The sequence below is a fragment of the Castor canadensis genome, chromosome 4 (genome assembly GCF_047511655.1).
Source record: "Castor canadensis chromosome 4, mCasCan1.hap1v2, whole genome shotgun sequence".
NCBI lineage: Eukaryota > Metazoa > Chordata > Mammalia > Rodentia > Castoridae > Castor > Castor canadensis.
In genome coordinates, this window is record NC_133389.1 from 50,916,261 (window position 1) to 50,944,037 (window position 27,777).

The following is a 27,777-nucleotide window of genomic DNA, read 5'->3' on the forward strand; positions in this document are numbered from 1 at the left end:
AATATAGACTCCATAGCTCTCAAGTGCAAGTTTTAGATATATATGTTCACAAGGCAGAAATCTTGAAACATCAGGATGTTAGCTTATATTTTGGTTTTGGTGAAACCTACAATGCAGATTCTTTAACACAGTAATACAAAAAAATCGTGTCGACAAGTATGTGGAGAAATTAGACCCATATATATTGCTGCTGAAGATGTAAAATGGTGCAGTGCTTTGGAAAATTCTAGTAGTATTTCCTTAAAGGGTTAAACCTAAGAGTTAGCATCTAACCAGGTATCCAAGAGAAATGAAAAGCACATTCTCACAAAAACTGTATGCAAATGTTCACAGCAACATTATTCATAATAGTAAAGAAATGACCCAAATGTCTAGCAGCTGATAGATAAATGTGACATATCTACACACTGGAATACTGTACACCCATAAAAGGAACATCAAGAACTGACAGATGTTACAAGATCAACCTTTAAAATATCATGCCAAGTGGTTGGGCGTGCAGCTGAGTGGTACAGTGCTTGCCTAGCTTGTGTAAGGCCCTGGGTCTGATCCCCAGCACTGCAAAAAAAGGCTAAAGCATGATGCCAGTTGGAAAAAAAAGAAAAAGTCAAGGTCGGGTAGACCCTATACTCATTTGCACATATGTAATTCTATAGCCCCACCCCTGACTTGTGACACTGTAACCAAGAAAAATATGTTGCTTGACTATGACTTCTGCCTCATGGACAGACACTATCTTAACATCCCTCCCCCAAAATATATATGTATTTTATAAACAGATTGAAATAGTAAAAAGGGAGGGAGAAGATAATATATGGAAGATACCACTGTTAACTGGCTAGCCGACAACTATTGCCAATCCCCTCTCCCTTGCCTGCCTCTATCACAATTGGAAAAGTTTACGTCCTTACATTCCCAGTCTCCCATGCAATCTGGATGGATATTTAACACCAGATATAAGTGCAAGACTTCTGGAAAAGCTTTTAATTTCACAAAAGGGCAGACATGTGTCTGGTCCCACTCCTTCCACCTTTTCCTTCTCAAAACATAAATGTGGTATCTGGAGCTGCAGCAGCCATCCTGTGTCTAGGACATAGCTAGTCATCTTGCAAAGGATAGGGAGGAAACAGCTTGTGTCTTTGATGACATTGGTGAGTCCCTGCAACTGCTGTGTTCTCTATCTATCTATCTACCCACCCACCCACCCTACCTAGCTACAGAGAGACAGAGAGAGAGAGAGACAGAGAGAGAGAGAGAGAGAGAGAGAGAGAGAGAGAGTGTGTGTGTGTGTGTGTGTGGTGCTAGGGAAGTAAACCCAGGGCTGTGTGCATGCTGACACATTCTACTGCTGAGCTACATCCCAAGCCCCAGCTAAAAATTCCTCTTTAAGCCCTGTTGGTTTTCCTGTAGTTGAAGGTATCCTTAATTGATATAAATTATGTGAGTTCAATATTCTGGAAACAGTAAAGCAAAACAGTTTTAATTTTTCTTACTAATGCATTAATGAAATGATCATAAATTGCTTTCCAGGCTCTTTTTGTAGATAAAAACTCACAAGGAAACAATTTAAAATGATAGAATTTATTTAATATAATGATATATATGTGCACATATACTATTTTAAAAATAAGCATGTAAATTATAACCATTATAAAACATAAGTCAGCCCTAATTCAATATTATCAGAGTAAAAGAGCATTATAGAAGTCTGTCTAACCTTGTTGCACTTGCCTTTTAAAGTTCAAGCACACAAGAGATTTAGCACATATTTTATCTTACTTCAGGTTTTGTGTTATCATTAAAGTAGAAATACCCTTAGGAATGTGCCACCTTATAACTTACATTCAAGTAACCAAAATCTCTTTTTAACAACTATTAAAGTACCATTAAGTCACCTGAAATGAGTAATCTAAAAAATACTAGCCTAAATTAAAACCCTGAGGAATTAAAATCTTTTTTACATAATAGTTTTGGTTAAGTGCAATTCCATGTATGTAAGCACTACATTATTTAAGGTCATACTTGGTAAGGCATAGTAAAAATAAAATCTACATAAGTAATACTCTAAACTATATTTAATTTCCACTACAAAGTTGTTTTGTTCCCCTAAAAAGTAGTTTTTGCATGTCATTCTGGACCTCTTCACCTGTCTGCTGGCTTGTTTGATTTATTTATAGTAGTTAAAATTTGTGCACTAAGCTGAGCTGTCTTCACAATGGTGGTTCAGATATAACGCACTGAAGAGCTACATGTTAGAGAGTTCATGTCCATGCTCAACCATGGCCTGCACAAACTGCTTGAAGACACGATCCATGTAGGTGCACTGCCTTGGCCAGATTCCCTCCAGAAAACCAATGTGGCCTCCATGAGAAGTGAGGACCAAAGCGATGTTAGGGTTCTGCTTAGCAGTTTCTATTGGAATAGCTTGAGGAAGAGAGGAAGTGGAGAGAGAAAAGAACCATTGCTATTTTTTGTGAGGAAAAGCATATACCTTTATCATTTCTAATCAATATAAACCAAAACACCATTAACAAATACTTTTAATGAGTATGACTAAATGGAATGGGTCTTATTAATTTATATCAACCACCTAAATTCTTATAACAGTTCATATTTACAGTCACATCAACTGTACGATTATTTTTGGAAGAATCAATCAAAGATTTAACAGGCTGAATTTAATAGGCTGAATCTAGTTTTGAGAAATTAACCTTAGCACCTTTCTGAGACTTGTAAATTCATGCTGTGTGATTTTGGTTAACTCCACATCAAGTTAGAATCCTGAAGCCAATTGGTGGCTGTGTGAAGATTCAAACTTATAAATATGATTTATATAGTAAAAATGTATACAGAAGGCAAAAAAAAATAGAATAAAAATTTCCCATATGTTAACAGTTTTTATCTTTGGGTGTTAAAACACCCAAAACATAAAAGATTATTTTTCTTTTTGAGTCTCCTTTGAATTTCTATTTCTACTTAAGAGAAAGAAAAACTTTATTTTGAAATATAGCTGCTGTATTAAATACAATACACTAGTAATGACAACTTTTTTTCATGTGAACAAAACTTAAAGAATATGAATTAAAGTTGTTTCTTTTTCTCCCATGCTTAAAGTTCAGACAAGTGATTTTTTTTTCTTTCTTTTTGGTGGTAGGCATTGAACCCAGGGCTTCACAAATACTTAGCGTGCCCTAGCCTTACTCAGAAATTAACACTGATAGTTACAGTCATATCAGAAGAACAAAAGGTTGTGCCACAACCAGTCATGTGAAATATGCTGGCTGCCTGTTCCCTCAGACTGCAGACAATTGTCCACTATTTCCAGTGCGGCAAGACTATTTTAAGGGCTTGTGAAAAGTAGGAAATAATGAACTTAAACTTTGCCCTACTGGGTCAGGCTAAATGTTGGGAAAGTTTTATTGGTAACAGAGCCAATGAATTATCAAAAAAAAAATGGAGAAACTCTAGATCTTTTTAATCCAATGAAAATATGCTAAACAATCAGTATATAACTCATGATATTAAAGTTCACAGTTTCATTTTCTGATCTGTAGTCAGAGTCTAAAAGTTCTGGTTACCTAATCGGAATAATTTTTTGGGTGTTGGGAATGGAACCCTGGGCCTCACCCATGTTAGGAAAGAGCTCTACCTCTCAGCTATATCCCCCAGTTGAGAATAACTGTTTTTAATGAAGTCTTGGGAAAAATGTTTTGTGTAGTAATTAGGGGAAAGTAATGAGAAGAAGTTTCATGAAGTACTTTTTGAAATTTCATAAGAATAAAGTTAGAGAGCAAGCCTATTGATGCTAGAATAAATATGGTTACTTCTAAGCTTCTTATATTGCTGCAATAGAGGGATGTGTGCATAGAAATATTGTTATTAAATTTCATATTTCTCGAATTAAGAGAGCAGGAAAGTCAATTTTAGAAATGTTTTCTACACTATGCAGGGGAGAAACAAAGACTGTCTCCCTTCAATTCAGTCTGACTTGGTTTTGGGTTTTTTGGCGGTACTGGGACTCTCCTTTCGATATGACCTTTTAGCCCAAATTTGTTCCCAAGATTGTTTCTAAAGCCTCAAGTTCTCTCCCAGGCTGAAGGGAAGGAAGATGCACGTTGTTCTGTATAGGAACCCTAAGAACAGGAGCCAAGTGATGACAATGTTCTCTTGAGGCAAAGATACTGTAACAAAACTGCTCGAAGTACAGTGTATTTGATAAGAAGGAAAGGTTTATAAAACCAAAAACAAGCAAAATATTGAGAGTCATAATTTTCCCTGAGTCTCTCACAAGCAACTAGGTAAAAGACTCTGAAAACATTTAAGATGTGAGCTGAGACATTTAGATACTAAGTTATGACTGTCTGTTTGTTGTTGTTTTGTTTTGTTTTTTGAGACAGAGTTTCACTATGTAGCCCAGGCTGGCCTCAAATTTATCATACTCCTGCCTCAAGCCTCTGAGTGCTGGGATTATAGGTACGAACCACTGTGCCTGGCTAGTTAGTTTTTATTTTTTGGTGGAACTGGGGTTTGAACTCAGGGTTTCTTGCTTGCAAAGCAGGTGCCCTACCCCTTGAGCCATATATCCAATCTAGATCGCTCTGGTTATTTTGGAGATGGGGTCTCGTAACCTATTTGCCAAGGCTGGATTTGAACCTCTATCCTCCTGATCTCAGCCTCCCAAGGAGCTAAAGTTACAGGCACGAGCCACCGGTGCCTGTCTAGCAATTTTTTTTTAATCACAGCAGAAAACATTATATGACTTATATTTTATTTTTATCATTGCATTTCCTTAAAAAGAACAATATTTTATACAACTCCCTGTATAGCTATCCTTATCTCAACCAGCAAAAACCCTTGTTCCTTCCTATTATTACTTATACTCTCTCTACAACAAAATTAGAAATAAGGGCAAAATAGTTTCTGCTGGGTATTGAGGGGGTGGGGGGAGAGGGAGGGGGCGGAGTGGGTGGTCAGGGAGGGGGTGGGGGCAGGGGGGAGAAATGACCCAAGCCTTGTATGCACATATGAATAATAAAATTTAAAAAATAAATTAAAAAAAAAAGTTAATTCATGTCAAGATTTGTACACTGATGTTATTTTTACCATGACTGGGTGAGAACACATCATCCACAGAATTCAGGCACAACACTGGAATTCCAACTGACTTCAGTCTACGGCTTGGACTAGCATCAGCATAATAGTCATCAATGGTCTGGTACCCAAACATGACTGCAGTGAATCGCTTATCAAACTCTCTGATAGATTTAGCCTGAAAAACAAAACCAAATTATATCTATTCTTGGATTCAGAAGAGGAAATAAAGGTATTACATAAAGTTTCTATCCTACCTTCATGACATGGTCCATATCAACTTCCTTTGCAAACATATGCCGGTGCCTGGAGTGAAAGAATTTCAAAACCAAAAATTCAGGTCATTCCTACCCTACTCACATCTAAAATACATAGGGACAAATAACTAAATAGCCTAACCCAGAGCACAAAGCTGATACACAAAAAATAGCTGCTCACACCTATAATCCTAGTACTTAGGAGGCAGAGATCAGGAGGATTGTGGTTTGAAGCCAGCCAGGGTAAATAGTTCATGAGACCCTCTCTCAAAAATACCCATCACACGCACATGCACACACACACACACACACAAAAGGATGGTGGATGCTCAAGGTGTAGGCCCTGAGTTCAAACCCTAGTACTACAAAAAACAAACAAGCATTTGCTTATTAGACATAGGAAGAAGAGTACATTGATGTTTGTTCTGATGTATTTTTTAAACTACTTTTCTTAATTGAGGAAAAATGAACTAGATCCACAATAATTGTTGTTCATAACAAATTATACCTATACACTGCGGCTAATAAGCCAATTTGGCCTTACCTAAGTCATAAGGTGTTAATGGGATAAATTATCTGAAGACATTGTTTTTTAATTGTAAGACTAAAAATTAGAATTTTTGTTTTTATATGCTTTTTTTTTTTTGGTGGTACTGGTGTTTGAACTCAGGGCCTCATGCTTACTAGGAAGGTGCTCTACCATTTGAGCCACTCTACCAGCCTGAGATCATTTTTTTCCACAGTGAACTCCCTCCCTTCCTCCCTCCCTCCTTTCCGTCCCTCCCTTCTTTCCTTCCTTCCTTCCTCTCTCCTCTCCACATATTTTTGGTGTGCTGGGGATTGAACCTAGGGCCTACAGCATGACAAGAGCATGCTCTGTCACTGAGCTACACCCCAAGTCCGTCAACTAATACTCAATTCAGACCATGCTTTGCTTGGCTTGCTGTTGTCGCTCACTTTCAGTAACCATTTGGGTGGACATCATTCATCATCACTATAATGATGACATGATTTTTAGTATACTCAGCAATATTTATAACCAATACCTGTAATTTAAAAAAACAAGTTTAAACCAGAATAACTATGGTTTACAGTGAATCACATACAAACTAATTATACTTTTATTAAGAGTTTAAATTTATCAGTGCACTTAAAAAATGCATGCTTAGGGCTGGGGGTGTGGCTCAGTAGTAGAGTGTGTGAAAAAAAGCTGGTAACAGAGCCATGGAAAGCAACCACAAAACAATTTTAGAATTGTTTTTTGCTATCATGCCAATTTAATGGTTAGAAGATACCCAGATAATTCCAGGAAAATTAATATAAAGACAGTCAGTATTTTGGTAATGTAAGAACTATGAGTCAAGACTGAGCATGTGAACTGCATTCTCCTGTTTGTGAAACACGTCATGCTGGTAAGCACAAGCTTAAGGAGCCTTGTTATTCAACCCTGAAAGTACCTGAGGTATTCCTTACTCGTGGGAAAGAACTAGGTACTGACAAGATTAGCAACAAGAAGAAAATCTAAGGAAACAGTCCCAAACACTACTTAACACATTCTATACTAATACTTTTGTCTTTAGAATAATTTAGAGCAGTGATCTTCAAAGTGGGAGCACATAATTGGTAAGTCTTACAAGACAAGCACTGGGATGCAGAAAGAAAACATGGCTTCTATCTATATTTAGCTTATGCTTATAATTTTTATTTTTGAATGCACTTATAGAGAATATTTTGCAGAAGTAAATGCAAATGTATAAATAAATATACATATATTGGCAGTGTTATGCTTTAAAATTTTATACTGTTGGGGCATGCAATCTAAAACATTTGAAAATCAATTTTCAAAGATGACTTACTTATTAACTGAAGACTGGAGACAGGTTGTCAAATAGTAATTAAAAAGCAGCCAGTTCAGTGGTTTCTCCAAAGACTCTGAGCAAGCAAAAGTATTCCAACCAACTGAAAAAGTTGCAGCTGCCATCAAAGGAGTTTTGGGCCCAGTTTTGCCCAGATAATTTAGAAGCAGCATTCTAAAATGAGAAACAGGAAATTTGGTGATTTGTTACAACTCTCAAGAGAGCTCATTTTAAACTAGGGACTTCACATTAACTATAGAGGAGAAAAATATAAACCAGTGTTTAAGTCCTTTACCTTGGAAAGGCATACAAGTGTCTTTGACCTTTCCTCACACCCATATATTTATTTATCTTGCACTTGACTGTACTGTGGGTGGGACAAGTACAGTTATCCCTGTGTATGTATCCTATGAAGTAAATCATGAGAACATGAGAGAAATCCACCCTAAGAGTAGTGGACTCCAAATGTAGCTCACATCAGAATCACCTAGGAGTCTGTAAAACAACTACTGCTGTCTGGGTCTCACCCTCTGAGATTCCAAGCCCACGCACCTTCCCCTAAGACAAGTCTCTGAAGGTGTCTAGTTTACAGTTAGGCTTCCTGAGTTATGGCAGAGCAACTTAAGTTACTTCTTTTCCCACTCCTTCCTCTTATCTCCTATCACATATTTTCATCTTAGTCTATCAATTTGCCTGATTCTATCCAAATTCTATTTTGGTTAAGAGAGACAAGAACTGAGCTTAATTGGAGCCGGGCATCAGTGACACATCTATAATTCTAGTTACTCAGGAGGCAGAAGCCCCAGCCTCAGGTAAATAGTTTGTGAGACTTTTCCTCGAAAGTACCTCACACAAAAAAGGACTAGAAAAATGGCTCAACTGGAAGAGTGCCTACCTAGCAAGCGTGATCCCCAGGTCAAACCCCAGTACTACCAAAAAAAAAAAAAAAATTGAGCTTCATTGCTTTATTGAATAACCATATCAAGAATCTAAGTTTAACACTGCCAACTAAAAGAAAAGACACTTTAACTCCATTTCTCATTATATTTTCTGCACATAATTTCTTCAATTTCTGAAATAGGAGAAATGAGTATAAATTCTTTATTCTTTTTTTTCTAACTCAAATGGCTTGCAGGGTAGATGTGATGAAGAGTTAGGTGAAAAGAAGACATCTAGGTTTTGAAAATGACTTTTTTTTTTTGAGTCAGGGTCTTGCTGTGTAGCCCAGGCTGCCCTTGAACTCATCATAATCCTCCTCCCTCAGCCTCCTAGTGTTGGGATTACAGACATGCACCACCATGCTGGGTTTGAAAACTACTCCTTATGATGACTTACTATTTGCATATAGTACTGTGGATTACTAAGTCATTTAAAAGATAATGCAAAGAGGTTAGGGTTTGAGTTTTGGTAGGTCTAGTCTTTAGATGGAACTCAAGACATTAGTGTGAACGTCTCTGTCCAGAGGTGCAGCAATAATACGGCAACCGTTGAATGTGAAGGGTCCCTTTGGAAAATTAACCTACTGGAAGGGTTCTTTCCAGACAGAACTACAGTTCCATTGTCTCATGGCCTTGTAATGTACTATTATTAACAAAAAAAATAGAAGAATAAAAAATAAAGAGCGAGAGAAGTGAGAATCTGGTACCTTTTTTAAATTAAAGGACTTTGTTACTTTAGCCACACAGCTAAAACAGCATTACCTCAGCTCTAAACTAGCCTGCAAGTTTATAGACATGGCTGTGTAAATGTATTGTTTTTCTTTGTTGTGATGTCCTTTGATTTTTTTTCTTTGAATACTGCTATGATGTAAGATAAAATGTAAATTGCTACCAAAAAAAAAAAAAGATTTTGCTGGGAAGCTGGTAAAATGCACAAACAGCAAGAGTTGGAAGGGAAACTCAGGGTTAGAAAGATCCAAAAATAGACATTACCACTTAGGTGGGGATAAGTTCTGGTTGTTACTCAGAAGCAAAATAATGCCACTAATACACCTCCCCCCCAAAAAAGGTGGCTTTAATTTGACAGAAAAAGAGTCCCAGTTTTCTCACCAAAAGAAACAAATTATAAGGGGGAAAAAAAGAGAGATAGAACGCATGGACTAAGAGGTTTAAGAGACACACCAATCCAAGACATGGGCTATGTCTCACTCCTGAATCGAACTTTAAAACCAAGTGAACAAACAGACAACTGGGGGAATGTGAGTAGGAAGTGGATATTTGATGATACTTAGGAATTACTGTTAATTTTATTCAGGTGTGATAAGGGTATTATGGATTTTTTTAAAGAGAGCATTATTTGGGGAGACCAACTGAAATATTTAGGTATTTACTTTTTTTTTTTAATGTGCACGTGCCACTCCTGGAGGTACTCCAATACTAGATTGATAGCTCAATGCTTGAAACAAAGCAATCTCTTGTTCCATCTCCCATCAGCCTGTTCTAAAGGGCCACTTAATATATTGTCCTGAGATAGAGGATGTATCAGATATTAAGATGATAAGAATAGATACTACACTTGGTCTTAGCCGAAAGGCCAAAAAGTGATCCAGCTGATTTATTTGTTTATTTATTTAGCAGTACTGAACCCACGGCCTCATGCATGCTAAGCCGGTATGCTCTACTGTTCCAGCCCCAACTGAAATATAAATAAATAATGTCTGAGATTTGGTTCATAGTGATTGGAGTTGGGAGGGAATGGGGGAGGAGGGTGATATTGATGAAACAAGATTACCCACGAGTTGATGATTATTGAAGTTGGGTGATGAGTGTAGGGGATATTCTTATCTACTTTTCTATTTATATTTAGAAGCTTTAACTCATTTTTAAAGAATTCCAACTCATTGAGAGGCTAGCATCTAGGTCGCAAGTGGTGAGGATTCCTTGATCTGACTCACTTCTGGCTGTAAGTCTGTCCTTGGCCCCAGGACCAGAGGCCTGGGGATCAACCAAGTCTGTGGTACCCAGGACATAGGAATCTCCCTCGGACTATGCTTTTGTCATTTGCATCTCTGAAAGAAACGTGCCAAGCTTGAAAACACATCCCTAAATGGTGTGTCACTTGGGAACACGTCGCAGTGCTAGGCAACTAGAAAGGGTGCTTCCTTCAAATAATTTACAAGACATTAATATTCAACCAGCTCACGGTCAGACGGTCAGATTCTGCCTTCAGGCGCTGAGGCTTCAATGCCAAGGCGTGAATAGGCATTTCCCAGGAGCTTCTGAATAAAGAATCTGGGCCTGTTTATGTAAGGTATGTATGACTTAAAAAAAACAACCTCAAGAATTTATATGATTAAGGAGAAAAAGTTCGGCACTCCCCTGTCCTTTAAAGGATCTTTGTCCTTTACTGGACAGAGGAAAGAGAAGCTAAATTCTGTCCAGTAAGCACAACTGAGAAATTCTGCCTAGGTTTTCTGCATAGATCCAGATTTCTTCTTTTAGTAGGTCAAGTCAGACCTTCCATGCTAATGTAAGAGTTGCATTCTTTTCTTCTTAGTTTTACGTTTATGAATCTAAAACACTCTGGTTAAAGCCTACTTTTTAAAGTGTATCATTCATAATGGCTATTTTCAAGGACATGTTATCCTAAGATGTTCTGAAAACCGAAATGACAGATAAATCCATTATAAAATTATGAAAAACATCATTTCTACTTTAAGTGTTTGCTGGTTTAAAAAAGCAGTTTGGAGGTTAGAGGTGTAGCTTAGCAGTAGAACATTTGCCCAGCATTCGTGAGGCCCTGAGTTAAATTTCCAGCATTGCAAAATTAGTTAATTAAATTAAAAAGTAGGCTTGGACATTGGTGTAGGGGATCTAAGGCACAGTAAAATATTAGATACTAAAATGTTTACATTTCCTTGAGCTCACTGAGACTAGAACAAGGAAATAATCAATCATTAGTAAAAATAAGCCTACATTACATGATAAATAAAACTTCCAAATAAGCCCCAATTAAGGGCAAGCAGCACAAACCACAGTGCACATGCTTACAACTACAGCAAGGAGAAGGAGACTAACAACAAAATTTCAGTTTCTAGGACAACATTCCACAAGAGGTCCATTTGCCCAGAAACAAAACAAAACAAAAACATCATCCAGGGAAAAATCATTTGGAAGGCCACCACAAGGGAGAGTGATTATTTCTGCGACTGGAGTGATGAACGCCATGCTACAAGTTCAGCTTCCGAGTAGTCAAGGGGAACACAGTTGCGAGGACGGTGGGGAGGGTACCAGGGAATGATGGTCACCATAGCAGTGGAGTCATGGGTTTGGACAAGACTTCAGGTTCACAAAACCTCAAGTGCCCTGAGGAAGTGGTTGTACCTTTTTCATCACAGAGTTAAGGAAAATACTAAAATTTACCTGAATTAACGCCTTCCTTTGTTCTTTCAACCACATGTGATAAAATAGGATACAAAAACATTTATTGTAAAATGTCTAGTTAGGGTATAGTCCTTTGAAAGAGATAGCCAATAAGATCGCTTCCCTTCAGATATTTTAGAAAGGGAAAAACCTTACCCTCCCATGGAAACCCCTGCTGCCAGAAAAGGAGCAGAAGGGTACAGGCTGTACACATGGTGAATAACTGTCTCCAGGTCTTCAGTATTAGCACAACAGTAAGTCCTTGGTGTCTGAAAGCAGTGACAAGTAAAGCAAAACAATTAAAATGTGAGGTTAATGATTTGCATAATGCAGAAATGTTAAAAAAAAGAGCAAGAAGTTATAAATAAGAAAAAATAACCTTTTTTGGCACATATTATCACCAATAACTTATCATTTCTATATCTTCCAGTATATATACGTACATATATATGCTATTTGAAGTCAACACTTTTTGGGTTGGTACTAACAAAAAAGACTCTGAACACACAAAGATGACTTGACACAAACGGAGCAAGTCTAATACAAATGCCTGCAATTAACGATATAATCTACCTCATGCAAATGTGTCTCCACCTTAACAAGAACAGTTAATTTAGGAAGAAAAAGTAGACAATTAGATTTTTTATAGGGAAAAAATATGTCCCACAAAAGTCAAACTAATTCTTTTTAAAAAAAAAAAAATAAGCAAGTACAAAATAAGTAACTGCAGTATTAACAGGCTGAGGCAAGAGGATCAGGAGTTTGAGGTCAGCCTGGGCTGTACAGTGAGACTCTGGGGGGGGGGGTAAAAAAAAACAAGCAAGCAAAAAAGCTTTTCAATAGTACCATAAAAAAAAAGTCACAATGTACCCAGCTTCTAACTAGGGAGCTATTTTCTCCACCCTGAGTGCTGTCTGCCAATGAAGGAGTAAAGTTTCTAGGCACTGTTTTTACTCTAGATAAGGCCAAAATACAGGCTGACTTATTAATTAAATATCTTCTTTTTTAACAATATATCTAGTTAGTCCCAGCTGTGCTACACTGAAATAGGCACTTAACATGTTAAATTATGTAAAGCTGATTCTGCCTCAATACATAATGCATTAAACAAGTGGTTTTCATGTGAAATTCATCAATAAAGGCTTTGTTTATAGCAGAAAAGCCTCACAGATGCATCATTTGAGAAGTGGGAGGAATGAACAATCCTCTTTAGAATATAAGGAGTGTGGATATGAATAAAAAGTATAAGACAAAGTATTATGAGAGAAAATAATCTGAAATTTAATAACAAGGAGACAAATCTGTTAATATTATTCTAATAAGAACACTGAAACTAGTCATCTACACCACCCCAATTTAATATTCCAATAAACCATGATCATTCCAGGAAGATTAGGCATCAGCTATATGTTCAATTACTAATGACTACAAAAAAAATTGCAATGATCCATACAACTAAACTCATCCCTATTGCTTACTGTCACCTTAATATACGCACATTTGGCATGCTACAAAAGACAAATGTCAACCTGCCATTTACAATGGTTAACAGTTATTAAATGATTACTTTGTGTCCACAAAAGCCTGAGGAAGATCCTATCATTGCATCAGTTTTATAAATGAGGAAACTGTGTTTAGAGAGGTTAACAGCTCTCATTACATTTTTAACAGCTAGAAAGTGACTAGGCTGAGATGTATTTAAAAAAAAACCTGTGATTAAATGCACCTGAGGGGCACAAATTCACTGTAAAATCTAAATAGAATATCTTCTACTACGCTCATTTGTAGTGATTACAGAATTTGTCATGAGAATTTAAGAGAAGAAATCACTCTCAGCATTTTTATTACATGTGAATCAATTCACAGTACATGGCTTTAAAATTTCGGAATTATCTATGAAGGGTCCCCAACACGTTCTTCTGTTATATAGGCTTTAAGTAAAGTATATATGCACATGTAGAGACGTGCACACACACACACACTAAGGACATAAAAAAAATGGCCTGCGGAAATTTACTAGAAACACAAAGTCTTCGTGCCACGAAGTACCACAGATGTCACCTGGTTCCTTGTTTACACACTCAAGGAAATCAAGGCCCAGGGAGGTTTAGTAATTTGCCAAAAGTCACAAAGTAGCAGAACCTAGATTACATGTTTGAAATAAGTAAACCAGTTCATCTGTATAGCAAATGAGTCAGTATCTGGTACCCTCTCCCTTTCCCTGCATGTTTTCCTTCAAATAGAGAACATTAAGATCAAAACAGATAATACTGCCAATGAAGGAGTTTTTTGGCACTGCCTTCCCACTAAATAAAGCAATATATAATCTGATTTCTTAATTAAATCTCTTCTTTTTCAATAGCACATCCATATGACCCCAGCTGTGCTATACTGCAATAGACAATTAAAATATGTGAAGGTGATTATGCCTCAAGTTACCAGGATCCTGAATCACAGAAAATCTGGAGCCCTTCCACATGGTCTGCCTCCTGCTGGCTCCATCCTGGGCTTCCATGACTCCATGGTCATGGGGCTCCATGGTTCTCTTGTTACCACTGATTTTCCTTTTCTCACCCCATTCCTCTCACTCTCCGCAAACCCCAATGTGGCTATTCATTCTTAGGCCTGTATCTATCTGCTCACTTTCTGGTCAACACCCAGTTCTTTAAGGTCTTACCCACTTTCATAGTATCATCAGCCACTTCCGTGCAACAACCAAACCAAATCTCCAGTCTTATTTTGATCTGAGCACCATATCCAAACTTCCACATTCCAGCAGGCAGCTTCACTGTTCTATTCTACTAGTATTTCAAATGCAAAATGCTCAAAAGTAAACCTTTCTTTTTTCCACATGAAAACCCCTGGTACTTCTTGTAAGTTCCCATTTTACAATACATGAAACCTATATTTTCCTAGGTGACTATAGGTGACATTGCCTTTTCCCCTCATGGCTGATAAACTGTAAAGTCCTACAGCTTCTTCCTCCTCAGAACCTCTTGCAGGAAACATTGGAAACTCCTCCTTTCTACTCCAGTAAAGGTCTGATAAATTGGGTTCTCTCAGAAGGGCTCCTGTGGCAAGGATGTGGGTGCACCTAATTTTACTGGAAGGTGGTACAAGAGGTGTCAGCAGAGGCCAGGTGAAGTGAGTCAAGAAAGGTAAGACGTCAATAAAGAAATGTTATCAAGTGACTGACAGCTGTGGGCAACTGAGACTCAATCCCCTTGGGGCACTCTTGAACGTTTGTTGAACATGGCTTAAAATAAATACCCCAGTTTACTTGCTGGGGATTATCTACCAAGTCCCTTCAGTCATTGGTTGAAGGCTGCTCCTGGCTTTTCCCATCTGCCCCATAAGGCTCAGTCACAGGGAGGAAGCTGTTTGCAGCCGGAAGCCCTCAGGTAGGCATGCAAGTGCAAAGAAGGTAAGGTGTGGCACCTACTATTTCTCCCACAAAGCTGTCTACTGTCACCTGGACTGCTACAGTCACCTCTGCACTGGGCAACTCCCAACATTTCCTCATAAACATCCATTATCCTATTACTGGGCTAGGAGTGGCTCAAGTGGCAGATAGTCTGCCTAGCAATCATGAAGCCCTAAGTTCAAACCCTAGTACCACCAAAACCAAAAAACCATAATTCTACTATCCAATTCACTGTCAGAATAATTTTCCTAAAGAACACTTGTAGTTCTAATCATGATAATTTTCTGCATAAAACCCTTCATCAGCTTTCCATTGCCTACTCAGTGAAGGACTAACACCTCTGCAGTGTTCAGGACCTGTACCAGATGATGCTAAGCATGCTTTCCAACTTGGTATTTTGTCCAGGTGTACAGATTCAGGTCCATGGGGCCTGATGTTTTCTTGCTTTTCAAGACTTGTACTATCCTTGCTATCTTGTGTACACTTCACCTGCCAGGTGTCCTGCATGCTCAATGTTGCCAGCCGAAACTGACTTGAATAAATGTCAGCCATCAGGTATGACTTGCCCTGGTTGCTAGGGCCTCATAGCCTTTCCCAATTCTGCTCCTAATTGCCCTATCTACCCTACCCCTTGTGAGTTTCTCTGTTACTCTATCTTTGACAATCAATAAACACCTCACTGCAAGTGAGAAGATCTGCTATGCACAACTATGAGGCCGTGTCACACAACCTCTTACTACTCGATGACCTCCACAGGAAATACCATATGCCATCTTTCTTCATGGATCTAAAGTTAGAAAGAAGCAGTCTTAAAGAACTTGGGTCCTGTTAAAGATAGGAATCACTCAAGATACACAGCAAAGACACTTCTGGAGTAATACCCTGAATTGGTATGCTTTGCAAAAGTTGTTTTTACACCTGAAGATATAATTTAGCAACTTTTTAAACAAAAGCTAGTTACTTCTCAGTTACTAGGGCTACTGATGCAGCCAGCAACTATCCTATTGCAATAATTCCTGTCTATTTCCATGCTCCCAGGTCAGAGGTGAATTGAACCACACCTAATCTGAGGAGGGATGAAGGAAGACTTGGGATGAAAACTCCTTCTAGGGTAAGATAAAGATGGGAAAGGCATTCTGGAAAAATGCATAAAATCCAAAAGACAGGAGGTCTTCAGATGTTTGGGTTTAATTAAACATTGAAGAGAATAATGAAGTATAATTAATTCCTAATTATTCATATATAACAGGAAAATAATAAAGTATATGATTTATTTTTTGGCCATACTGGGATTTGAACTCAGGGTCTTATACTTGCTAGGCTCACTTAGGCTACACCTCCAGCCCTAAAGTATATATTTTATATTGATCTATGGATTACATCTAATTTTCCTTCTTAATCAACTAAGGGCTTCTAAAAAGTAGACAAACTGATTTCTCCTTAACCTGAAAAGAGAATTTTCTTATTCTGGTTTTAGAAGAACTATGTTTTAGAATTAATTTTTTCATTAAGAATTTTTTGGTCTGGAAACAAATTTTAAAAATCACCCTATGAATCAGGTACCCTGACCATTAATTCTGGAGGAATTAATGTGCTAATCTGTAGTAAAAGCCAGAACTGGCAAGTAGAAGCCAGGTGTGGTGATTTAAGCCTGTAATCCTAGCTACTTGGGAGGCAGAGATTGGGAGTATGTGGTTTGAGGCCAACCTGGGCAAAAAAACTTCTTGAGACTCCATCTCAACCAATGGGTGGGTACAGTGGTGTGTGCCTTTCATGCCAGATACACAGGGAAGCATAAATAGGAGGGTCCTGGTCCAGGCTTAAAGCAAGACCCTGGCTCAAAAATAGCCAATGTAAAAAAAGGGCTGGGAGAGTGGCTCAAGTGGTGAGACCCTGAGTTGAAGCCCCAGTACAGCCAAAAACAAAAAGGAAAAAAAATTTAAATTTCAGATATGTTTAATTGTAATGTCTGATATCATCAGGAACTTAGAATAGTTCATCTTAAAGTCTTCTCAAAGGTATTTAATGATCTGTACATAATTATTTGATATCCTATTTAAATGAACTCTGTAATTATTTTGTAGATGTGGGCTCCCAAAAGGCATCATCTTTTTATGATTTATCTGTACAGTGTGATTTAGTTTTCATTCCACTTATCCCCCATCTAGTACCTAGTGAACTGCCCAAATTGTTCCTAGGGAAATTGATCTTCTTTTTGGAATTGTAGTTCATCAAATAATGAGTAATAGAAGAGAAAACATATGTGCACATATATAAAATCAGCAATTTAATGTACAATCATTATATATTGACAGACATATAAAAAGGCCAAGTGTTTAAATTTGCCTGAGAAATTGCTACTTTTTTTTTTTTTTTAAGAAGAGAACTAACCACAAAACAAAGGGCCTCAGGAAATAGCCTGACCAGCTCTGAAGCCAGGATGACTTGTGCTACATCCCTGCTATGCGCCAGATGGCTCTAGTCCATGTTCATGCAGTCCTGCTGCACCAGCCACACCAATGCACCAGCAGCTCTGGGCATGGTTTACATCAGGCCAGCCAGGCAGCCACATGGCTCTGTCCAGCCTAGACTGCAAGGCAGATCATGTACTCTAACATAGCTACACTGGGGGCCAGACATGGTGAGCCTGGATTTGGGCGGCTGTCACATGGAGAGCCACTCTTCACCTCATAGGGATTTTCAGCCCTGTCTGCAAACAACACACATTGAAGAATGTTAAAACAATTAGACACCTGGACTCATCCAGACCAAAAGAACTCGACTCTCTGGGCACATGGGGTCCATGGATCAATATTTTTTAAAGTTTCCCAGAGGATTCTAGTGTGCGGCTGGGGTTGGGAACCATAGTTCTCAGAGAACAGAGACAGAGTAAGAGCTGAGCCAAGACAGGAAGGGGACTGCAGTGACAAGAATGATAAATGCTACCTAGAGTGACTTAAGAGAAGGCAAATCTAGCTCCATGGTGGTATGAATCCCTGGGAGTCCTCGTAGTATTTGGGGAAGTGTTCCCACACAATCTCAGACTTCATTGGGTCTCCTCACACATACTAAGCATTTGATAATGGCAGCTATTAAATTATTACTTCTAAAACTCTTCAATTACTTAATTAAATATTCATTTGCTGTTCTTGGGGGAGGACATGGACAAGGGAATGCCTGAAGGAACAAGTTTGACAACTGAACTGTGGCCCAGCTGACACTGCCCTCTGTGCTTCTTGCCCCTTCTTCCCCAGGCCATAAAGGAAGTACCTAATCTTTTCTGGAAACCTCCTTCAGAAACCCACTGAGGTTATATATATGTATAATATTTATGTACATGCATGCATATATATAAAATGAGGGAATAATAAAGCAAATATTGCAAAATGTCAACCATCAAAGAATCTAAAGGGATAAATGAGAATTGTCATATTATACTTGTAATTTTTCTGTAAATTTAAAATTACATCAAAATATTAAAGTTCAAAAACAGATGGTTACCAACCAAAAAAAAAAAAAAAGAAAAAAGAAAAAAGAAATCCACTGAGGAGGGAAAACATCCTCCAAATCCTTCCTATCCTATTATTAGCCTCCCTGGAAAAACCAAGGTGGAAAAGCTCAGTGGGAAACAAGAGCAGATTTCTCTACATCTGAGTCCTTAACCGCCCAAAGCATCTGAAGCTGGAAGAAGCAGCTTTTGGGTTTTCAGCCTGATTTGACTGAAAGCCAGCATTGAAAGATCAAGACACTAGACTAGACACTCTGGAGTTCCTAACCTAAGGCCACTAATCAGCTTTCAGACCTTATGTCAGTCACCCCACTTCCCAGAGGTGTCCTAATCTACAAAATGAGATTTTGGGGATTTGAGAACTTCGGAGGCAGAGCTATTCAAAGTGCCGGTCCAGGATGTGACAGGGGCTGGCCTCACAGTGTAAATCACACACTGCTTCTGTTGTTAAGAATATTGCTTTGCAGATACCTTAAAAGCAACTGAGGCCAACAGGAGAAGGGAACCAGGAACTAGAGAAAAGGTTAGATCAAAAAGAATTAACCTAGAAGGTAACACACATGCACAGGAAATCAATGTGAGTCAATGCCCTGTACAGCTATCCTTATCTCAACTAGCAAAACCCTTGTTCCTTCCTATTATTGCTTATACTCTCTCTACAACAAAATTAGAAATAAGGGCAAAATAGTTTCTGCTGGGTATTGAGGGGGTGGGGGGGAGAGGGAGGGGGCGGAGTGGGTGGTAAGGGAGGGGGTGGAGGCAGGGGGGAGAAATGACCCAAGCATTGTATGCACATATGAATAATAAAAAAATTAAAAAAAAAAAAAAAAAGAATATTGCTTTGGCTCAAGTGGTGTAGCCCTTGCCTGCATGCTGGAGGCCCTGGGTTTAATTCTCCAGTATGACTTTTCAACCTACTTATGCTGTGTGTAGGAACTGGAGTTGGGGAGTTTGTTTACATTCTTTTTTTTGGTGGTACTGGGGTTTGAACTCAGTGCCTCACACTCACTAGGCAGACACTATGTAACTTGAGCCATACCCCCAGCCCTATATTCCCTTTTCTTTTTCTTTTAAGTCAATTTACATAGTTTTTTTTTTTTTTTTTTTCTGGTGGTACTGGAGGTTGAACTCTAGGCCTTGCCAGGCGTTCTACCACTTGAGCCACTCTGCCAGCACTATGTAGTTTTTTTTAATTGGCAAACAATGTACTTATTTCTTGGTACAACATGATATTTTGAAATATGACTACATTGTGCAATGACTAAACTGAGTGAATTAACCTATAAATGATCTCATATATTTATTTTTTGTGGTGAGAACACTGAAAATCTACCCTCTTGGTTATTTTCAACGTAATCCTTGTTGTTAACCATAGTCACCATGTTGTATAATCTATAGTGCTCTTGAACTTATTCCTCCAATTGAAACTTTGTCTTTTGACAAGTCTCTCCTTACTTCCCCCCCCCCTCCACCTCCAGCAGTCACCACTCCTCTCTGCTTCTCTAGCTTCTAAGTTGGCTGATGTTCCCTGGCAGCCCCTCAACTTGTCAGGAGCTGGTATCAGACTGTGAGGAGCAGAAGTTGGTGCCACATTTTGAGCAGCACAACTTTGAAGTATCTTTCTCCTTCCACTTGGTCTAGGTTGGTCCTCCCTTACCTGGTGAACCAGCTGTAACTTGAACTAGCAAATGCCAGCATGGGCTTTTCTAATCTAATCTACTGTCTATAGATTTGCCTATTCTGAATGTTTCAAATAAATGGAGTCATACATATGTTGTCTATTGTTACTGGATTCCTGCACTCAGAAAAGAGCTTTGGAGGTTCATCAGCACTCCATCCCTTTTTAATGTGGAGTAATATTTCATGATATGGACATACCACATTTTGTTTATCCCTTTATCCATGGACGAATATCTGGGTTATTTCTGTGTGCTGGCTACTAGGAATAATACCACAATAAATACACATGTGCACATTTTTGTGAGAACACATATTTTCATTTGTCTTTACAGTGATGTTTAGCTTTTCTGAAGGGTACTTTCCAAAGTGTCTAGGAAGCTCCTCTTCTTGTACAGATATCCAAATGACTCATAGGGTCAACCAAAAACAAAGGAACCCTTTTGTATCCTTCAACAAACTCAATTTGGGCTGAGTTCTTTACAAATTATCATTCCCAAACTAAGCTCAGGAAGTACTAATATAATTGTTTACTCTGGGAATCCTGGATTCCTGTCCTTGAAAACCAATCAGCAGGGACACAAAAAAGGTCCCATCTACTCCAAGGACTCTCAGAACCCTGCAGGATGTCTGAGGTTCTGTCTGCTGAGTCTGGGGCTGTCTGTCTGTCTGTCTCTTACAGCAAACAGCCCCAGCCAGGCAGGGCTTCTGGCTTTGCCTCACTCCTGCAATGACTAATAGGAAATGAGGACAACATGGGGGGGGACTTCTACTTCCTCACTCTCCCTTGCAGGGGCCACACTAATCCTGATACATTCTAAGTCTATCTCTGACATATTTCAGGAAAGCCTTTACTTGTGCATTTTTTCCTCTCCTAAGGAAACTACTTCTCCTAAATTCTATATCACCTTTGCTAGTTTTTTTGGGCTAATTTCAGCTAGAGACAGTTCCTTCCTGTTTGATCTTTGCTGATTCATCTTTTGTTGTTTTTTATGCCTACCCTAAGGTCTTTCTTACTCTGGGTCTGAGCCACATTAAATCCTTTCTGGAACAAGAGATATAAATAAATGTAAGATTTCTAATCTGCAGAAGAAATTATTCCTAGCTCTAAGACAGAAAGGAGTATCAAGGGATCTAAGTGTCAAAAATGGCTCTGATCATCAATATTGACATTTTGTTTTTATTATACAAAACGTAGGAAAGAATTAAGGATTTTCTTTAGTAGTAGTAGTAGTGGGTATTGAACCCAGCGCATGCTAGGCAAACAGTCATGGAGCTACATCCCCAGCCCAAGAATTAAGGATAGTACTAACCAAAATGTAAGCAGAATTATATCCTTTTAGAACAACAAATTCTATCCACTTTATTGACTGGACAAAATAATTATAATTATATCCTTTTAGAACAACCACTTTTACACATTCATTGTAACTCACGTCTATTAATTAATTATATTATATTGCTCTTGTATCCTAATGAGCTAATGAATTAATACAGAGCAATTAGGCCTCCGGTGATAAAAAGCTTTATTTTACAGGACTTTTTCACATTCCTTGCTCCATGTGAACTCTAAACAGCCTTGTAAAGTGGTATGTGCACAGTATTACTGTTTTTTAGGTAAGTAACGAGACACAGAAAAGTTATTTGACTTTTCCTGTATCACATAGCTAGTTAGTGATAAGAACAAAACTTGAACTTGGGGCTTATTACTAAATTCAGGGCAATTTCCAATACACACACTCCTGAGCTGCTGGCCAGACTACAGCTTTAACAACTCAATTTGCATTAACCTCTTTGATAGCATTATTTGCTGGGGGTACTAGTTTATCACAATTTAACTGACTTACTGTTTACCACTCCAGAGATGGAGCTGCTTTTATTCATCTTTAAATGGAATTCTTTAAAATTAAAAAAAAGGTTCATGTACTTTCACTTTGTAAGAACTCAAAGTATTACTGCAGATTTTTCAAAAATCCAATTAAATCGTATGTTTGAAAGTTACTGAAAAGGCATTTTTTCAAAGTAAATTTCTAATTAACTTAAACTGCTGTATTAGCTTTCCATCACTGTGAAAAAATACCTGAGGGAAACCAACTTAAAAGGCTGGAAGATTACTTGACTCTGTCGTTTCTGGCCTGTGGTGAGGCAGAACAAAGATACGCAAAAGTAAAGTAGCTCACCTCATGGTGACCAGAAGTGGGGAAGGTGGGGCGGGGAGAGAGAGAGAGAGAAAGAGAGGAGAGAGAGAGAGAGAGAGGAGAGAGAGGAGAGAAGAAGAGAGGAGAGAAGAGAGGAGAGAAGAAGAAGGAGGAGGAGGAAGAGGAAGAAGAAGAAGGAGGAGGACGAGGAGGAGGAGGAGGAGGAGGAGAAGGAGGAGGAGGAAGAGGAAGAGGAGAAAAGGAAGGAAGAAGGAAGAGGAGGAGGAGGAAGATGAGGAGGAGAAACCACTATCAGTTGACAACCAAGCTTTTAGCACATGTTCTTTGGGGGACATTTTAGATCCAACCCATGACAAATGCTAAAGCTAGAATCTCCCCTCTCCTCCTCATCCCTCCCCTCCTCTCCCCTCTTCTCTCCCTCTCTGGTGACATTGGGGGACTGAACCCATGGTATACCAATTGCTGGGCAAGCCTCCTACCACTTGAGCCATGTTCCTGGTCCTTTTGCTTTTAGTTTGTTTTTCAAATAAGATCTCAAGCTAACTCTGCCTGGGCTAGCCTGGATCCTCCAACCTTTGCCTGCTGAGCAGATGGAATTACAGACATGTACCACCACACCTGGCTCCTATTAGATCTCTAAGAGTCTATCCATAGACTTCTCCCCTTTTACTCTACAAATTCTCTCTGAGCAATCTCAACCACTCCTGGGCTCCAACTTCTACCTGCTCACTGACAATACCAATCTCTCTCTATAGCCTTCACATATCTCCTGGGAGTCAGTCCATAAACTCAGTTGTTTACTGGAAATTTCCACTGGAGAATCAAAAAGTACCCTATTACATCTGTTTTGGTTTGAATATTTCTCCCAAAAATTCACTGCTGGAAACTTATTCTCCAAATTCATACATTAATGGTATTTGGTATGTGGCCTTTGGATGGTAATTAGGATTAGAAAAAGTCATAAGGGTAGGCCCTTGATGGCACTAGTAGCAAGATAAGAAGAAGAAGAGAGACCCAAGTCAGGATACTTGTTTTGTCCCACCATGTAATGCCCTCCACCATGTTGTAAGGCGGAAAGGAGGCCCTCATTAGATGCCAAACACATGCTGGCACCATGCTCTTGGACGGGAAAACCTCCAAAACTGTAAGCCAGACAAACATCTATTCTTTATAAATTACCTTGTCTCGGGTATCTTCTTACAGCAATAGAAAATAGACCAAGGCAACATCTAAAACAGAATTTATCAGACCAAAATCTTGTAAACTCTCCTATATTTTCTTTTTGTTTTGGTGGGACTAGGATTTGCACTTGCAGAACAGGCACTCTACCACTTGAGCCACACCTCCAATCCATTTTGCTCTGGTTATTTTGGAAATAATCAGAAAGGTTTGGAAAGGGGTCTTGTAAACTATTTGCCTGGAGCTGGCTTCAAATGGTGATACTCCTGGTCTCAGTCTTCCAAGTAGCTAGGATTACAGGCGTGAGTCACTGGTGCCCAGCTCGTTTATATTTTCTATTTCAATAAATATCAGCACCTTCTATCAGCCAGCCCAACTAAAAATGTTATCCTTGACCCCTCTCTCCACTTCCCATGATACAATTAACACTCATTCTGACCCATGAATATACTCGTTTTTGCACTCTCCTCTTTATTCCTCCCACGTGTGCTTCGAACTCCAAAGTATGTGTAGGTCTGTAGTAACTCCTTTCTAACTGTTATCTCAGCCCCACCCTTCTCCCTCTCCATCTCTTTTCTATATACCACTGACATCATTCTCCCTCTAAAACATGAATGTGATCAAATTATGCTTCAGGTAACAATGGTTACCTGGTAAGGGAGGGGGTGGGGGCAGTGGGGAGAAATGAACCAAGCCTTGTATGCACATATGAATAATAAAAGAAAAAAAAAACAATGGTTCAATTCTAAGTTTCTTAAGATTCTACACATGATTCTTCAAATCTGGCCCTGCCCTTTTGTTACTTTCTGAAAAGTATGAGAGAGTTTAGCACAATGGTCAAGGATGGAAGTACATGGTTAGATCCCCTTGGTCTGAGTCTTGGCTCTGGCAGTTCTTGACTGGGTAAAATCCTTTACCTCCCTTTGTATTATTGTCTTCATCTGGAAAAGGAGAATGATGGTGGCTATACTTATCAAATCATCAGGTTGAGTCTATTGCTGAACACTTGAGTATGAAGAGATATAACTGATACAGTGGTAAGGACCCAGTAAATATCAGACAATTATCATCCTCATTATCTAGTCGCAGCAAGGAGGTGCTATTCCATACTCTTTAAACACCTTGCTTCTTATACTGACAGAGCCTATCTGTCCCCTTTCCCAAAGGTTCACCATCACAGCCTTCAAGATGCAACTCAAAATGTTACTACTACCATGAAGTACTCCCACTTCCTCCAGGCAATTAGTTACTCCTTCCCTTTGTGCCTGACTTAATAGGTACACACTGCAGCTTTGTAGAATGAACAGATTTTGGTTCCTTACTTTATGTAACCTAACAGACTCTGCTTGCAACATGTTATTTCCTGGAGAGCCTCAGACCATGTTTTCCCCGTCTTTGTATCCAAGAAGCACAAAGCACATGTAAGAATACACAGCACTCAAAACTCCAGCCCTCAAAAACAAAAACAAGCAAACAAAACAACACACACACACACACACACACACACAGTAGACAAGAGCTGCCCAAAATGTTGTGTTTGGGCCAGGGCCACAGTGGACAATTCAAATCTTTCCACTTACAGTAGCGATCTGGTACTGTCAGTACTCTTTCTGTGTAGAGAGTACTGGCTAGATTCCTAAAGGGTTGGACTAAACGAGGAAATGTGAACCCTTCTTATTTTTTATTTATTATGAGGCACTTGAGGAACCCATAAACACCTGTGAAATGTTTGCTTTTGAAATCGTATTGATCTTGATAGCCTCCAGGGCCTAAGTCCCTAGAAAGCAAAGTACAAGAGTTCTTTTCTTCCCCAGTGCGCATCAAGTATTGAGTGCATTTTTACTTCCGGAATGACGCAATTATTTGTAGTCTTAATGTCATTCTCTATTTATGACTCAAAAAGTCCCTTCAATTCTAGAAGTATTGCCTTTGACCTGTTAAAGTGGTAAGGAGTTAAAAGTTAAAAAGCTACAAAATTCAGCAAGTCTTATAGTTTACATGCAAGTCACCTGTTTTGTCTCCTGATATTTACTTACTTACTTCATTTATTCATTCTTGCATTCATTCCTTCATTTGAGATGAGGTCCCACTGTGTTGCCCAGGCTGGTGTTGAACTCCTAGGCTCAAGTGATCCACATGTCTCAGCCTCCTGAGCAGCTGGGATTACAGGCCAACACCACTGTGCTTGGCTCAACTCACAGGTTTAAACATCAGATAGAGTGATGATTTTCTAGGAGGTAGAATAACTTCTATCCTACCAAAAACTAGGATATACCAAAAACGCCTTTATGAGCTACCAACAAAATAAAACAAAATAAAATAAAAAAGGCTTTAGTAACATTGTCTTTACATAAAGTCTTGCTTATAATAGGCATTTACCACATTGTTTGTTTCATAATAAAAATATATTTCTTTTCAAAAGTGGAAAAAAGTATCACTATACTAGTTCACTTGTTTTTAAAGACAATGTGTTTTGCATTAAAAATGAAAATGACTAAAGTAGCTGCTGGTGGTTTATGCCTGTAACCATAGCTTCTTGGCAAGTTGAGATGAGAAGGATAGCAGTTAGAGTCCAGCCAGGGCAAAAAAAAGTTTGCAAGACCCCATCACGATGCAAAAGCTGGGCATGGTAGTGTGTGCCTGTCATCCCAGCAACAGCAGGAAGTGGAAAATAGAAGGACCATGGTCCAGGCCAGCCTGGGCAAAGTGCAAGACACTATCTCCAAAATCTCCAGAGCAAAATGGTTCAAACAGTAGAACACCTGCCCAGAAAACACAAAGCCCTGAGTTCAACCCCAGAACCACTGAAAAAAAAGGAGATTAATATCTAATGATGTTAGAACTATAAGTACAAGAATTGTTATAAAATAGAATCTTATTTTTTATAAAAATGGAAATATATTACATATATACATATACATACCATCTGAATTAACATAGAGTAAGGATGTCTCTGGTTGTGTAATTATGGGTCTTGCAAATTTTCTTTTTTTCTTTATTTGATTTTTTTTTTCTGAGTTGACAGCTAGATCAGAACTTAACGATCTAGAGGAATTTTTTTTGAGACTTCATCAATTATTTATCTGTATTTCTTTTACTATGAACTTGCATTATTTGCATAAACAACTACTTTAAGTAAAAAGAATAGGCTTTTATTATAAAACTAAAAATTCTCCTTTTAAAACTTGAGACTGTAGTCATTTAAATTTACTTACCAAAAGATTCTCTCCCGCCACTCCTCTGTTGTTAAAAACCACACATCTAAAAACCAGGAAAGTAATTTTATTATTTCTGCACATGACTTGTGCTCATGATATAATATTAAATTCACCTAATACTGATTGACAGCATGAAAATATTTTAAATATTTTTGCATATCTGTTCTATGGCCATGATAATATTCAACAATTTCCTATAAAAACTAAAAAGAAAAAAAAATCCAGTTCTTTAAATCCAACATGTGGGCTCAAATTAGAAAACTGATTTTGAAGTACTATTAATATATTTCCTTGCAAAAAAGCAGAAATGTTACAACTTCTCCCAATGCACATATATGGGCCTCTGATAGGTATTATTAAAACAATTCTAGGCCAGGCATGGCAGATGCACCCCTCAGATGCACCTCTGAAATCTGAGCACTTGGGAAGAGGAAGCAGGGGTGGTCATAAATTTGAGGCCAAACTGGGCTACATAGTGAGTTTTAGGTCACAGTGGGCTATGAGACCCATATCAAAACAAAAATTCTAAATATAGGTAAAATTTGAACATAATATAACCTCTGTCCACTGTACTTGTAGCATTAATAAAACCATATTTATATCCTAAGAAATAGCTCTGGTTCTCTCCAGACTGATCAAACATGGAGAGCAGAGTTTTACATGAGGTGAAAATACTACCAGAGTAGAGCTGCAAGGAGCCCAGTGCCTTGCGTGGACCCCTAGTATGCTATAGCTTGGTGTGCAGTTGACCTTGGGGAGGAAACATGACCTTGTGTTTCCTGGTCCTGTTTGCATTTCTTGGGTAAATAAGTGATGTAAAGGGCTCAGAACAATGTTGGCTCAAAGCAAGTATTCAAGACAAGTTATCTATTAGTAGTAATGGTATTTGTCATGGTAGCTTTAAAAAGTTATTCTATACTTACATTTTTTTGTTGTTGTTGAAGTACTGGGGCTTGAACCCAGGTCCTTCTACATGCTAGATAAGTACTCTACCACTTGAGCTACACCCTGAACTCTTCAGTTTTTATTTTGTTTTTGAGACTGGGT

At 38.5% G+C, this 27,777-nt stretch overlaps 1 protein-coding gene, 1 non-coding gene and 1 pseudogene across 7 annotated transcripts in view; all 3 read right to left on the reverse strand.

Moving 5' to 3' along the window:
* Positions 1-1,565: 1,565 nt before the first annotated feature.
* Positions 1,566-27,777, reverse strand: part of Abhd3 (abhydrolase domain containing 3, phospholipase) — a 40,900-nt gene continuing 14,688 nt past the window's right edge. For 3 of the 6 annotated variants that reach the window (XM_074070143.1, XM_074070140.1, XM_020163555.2), the window contains 6 exons: positions 26,728-26,773; positions 11,722-11,834; positions 7,205-7,378; positions 5,349-5,397; positions 5,104-5,269; positions 1,566-2,424 (listed from right to left, as the gene is read on the reverse strand). In XM_074070143.1, coding sequence (XP_073926244.1) covers positions 2,246-2,424; positions 5,104-5,269; positions 5,349-5,397; positions 7,205-7,378; positions 11,722-11,834; positions 26,728-26,773 — 727 coding nt within the window. In that variant the 3' untranslated portion in view covers positions 1,566-2,245. The remainder of the gene's footprint in view (positions 2,425-5,103; positions 5,270-5,348; positions 5,398-7,204; positions 7,379-11,721; positions 11,835-26,727; positions 26,774-27,777) is intronic. The other 3 variants (XM_074070141.1, XM_020163556.2, XM_074070142.1) reach the window with 2 other exon arrangements.
* Positions 9,547-9,748, reverse strand: LOC141422764 (U2 spliceosomal RNA; annotated as a pseudogene).
* On the reverse strand, positions 26,538-26,612 carry LOC141422906 (small nucleolar RNA SNORD20). Its single transcript, XR_012447607.1, has one exon. It is a non-coding gene; the product is annotated as a small nucleolar RNA SNORD20 (small nucleolar RNA).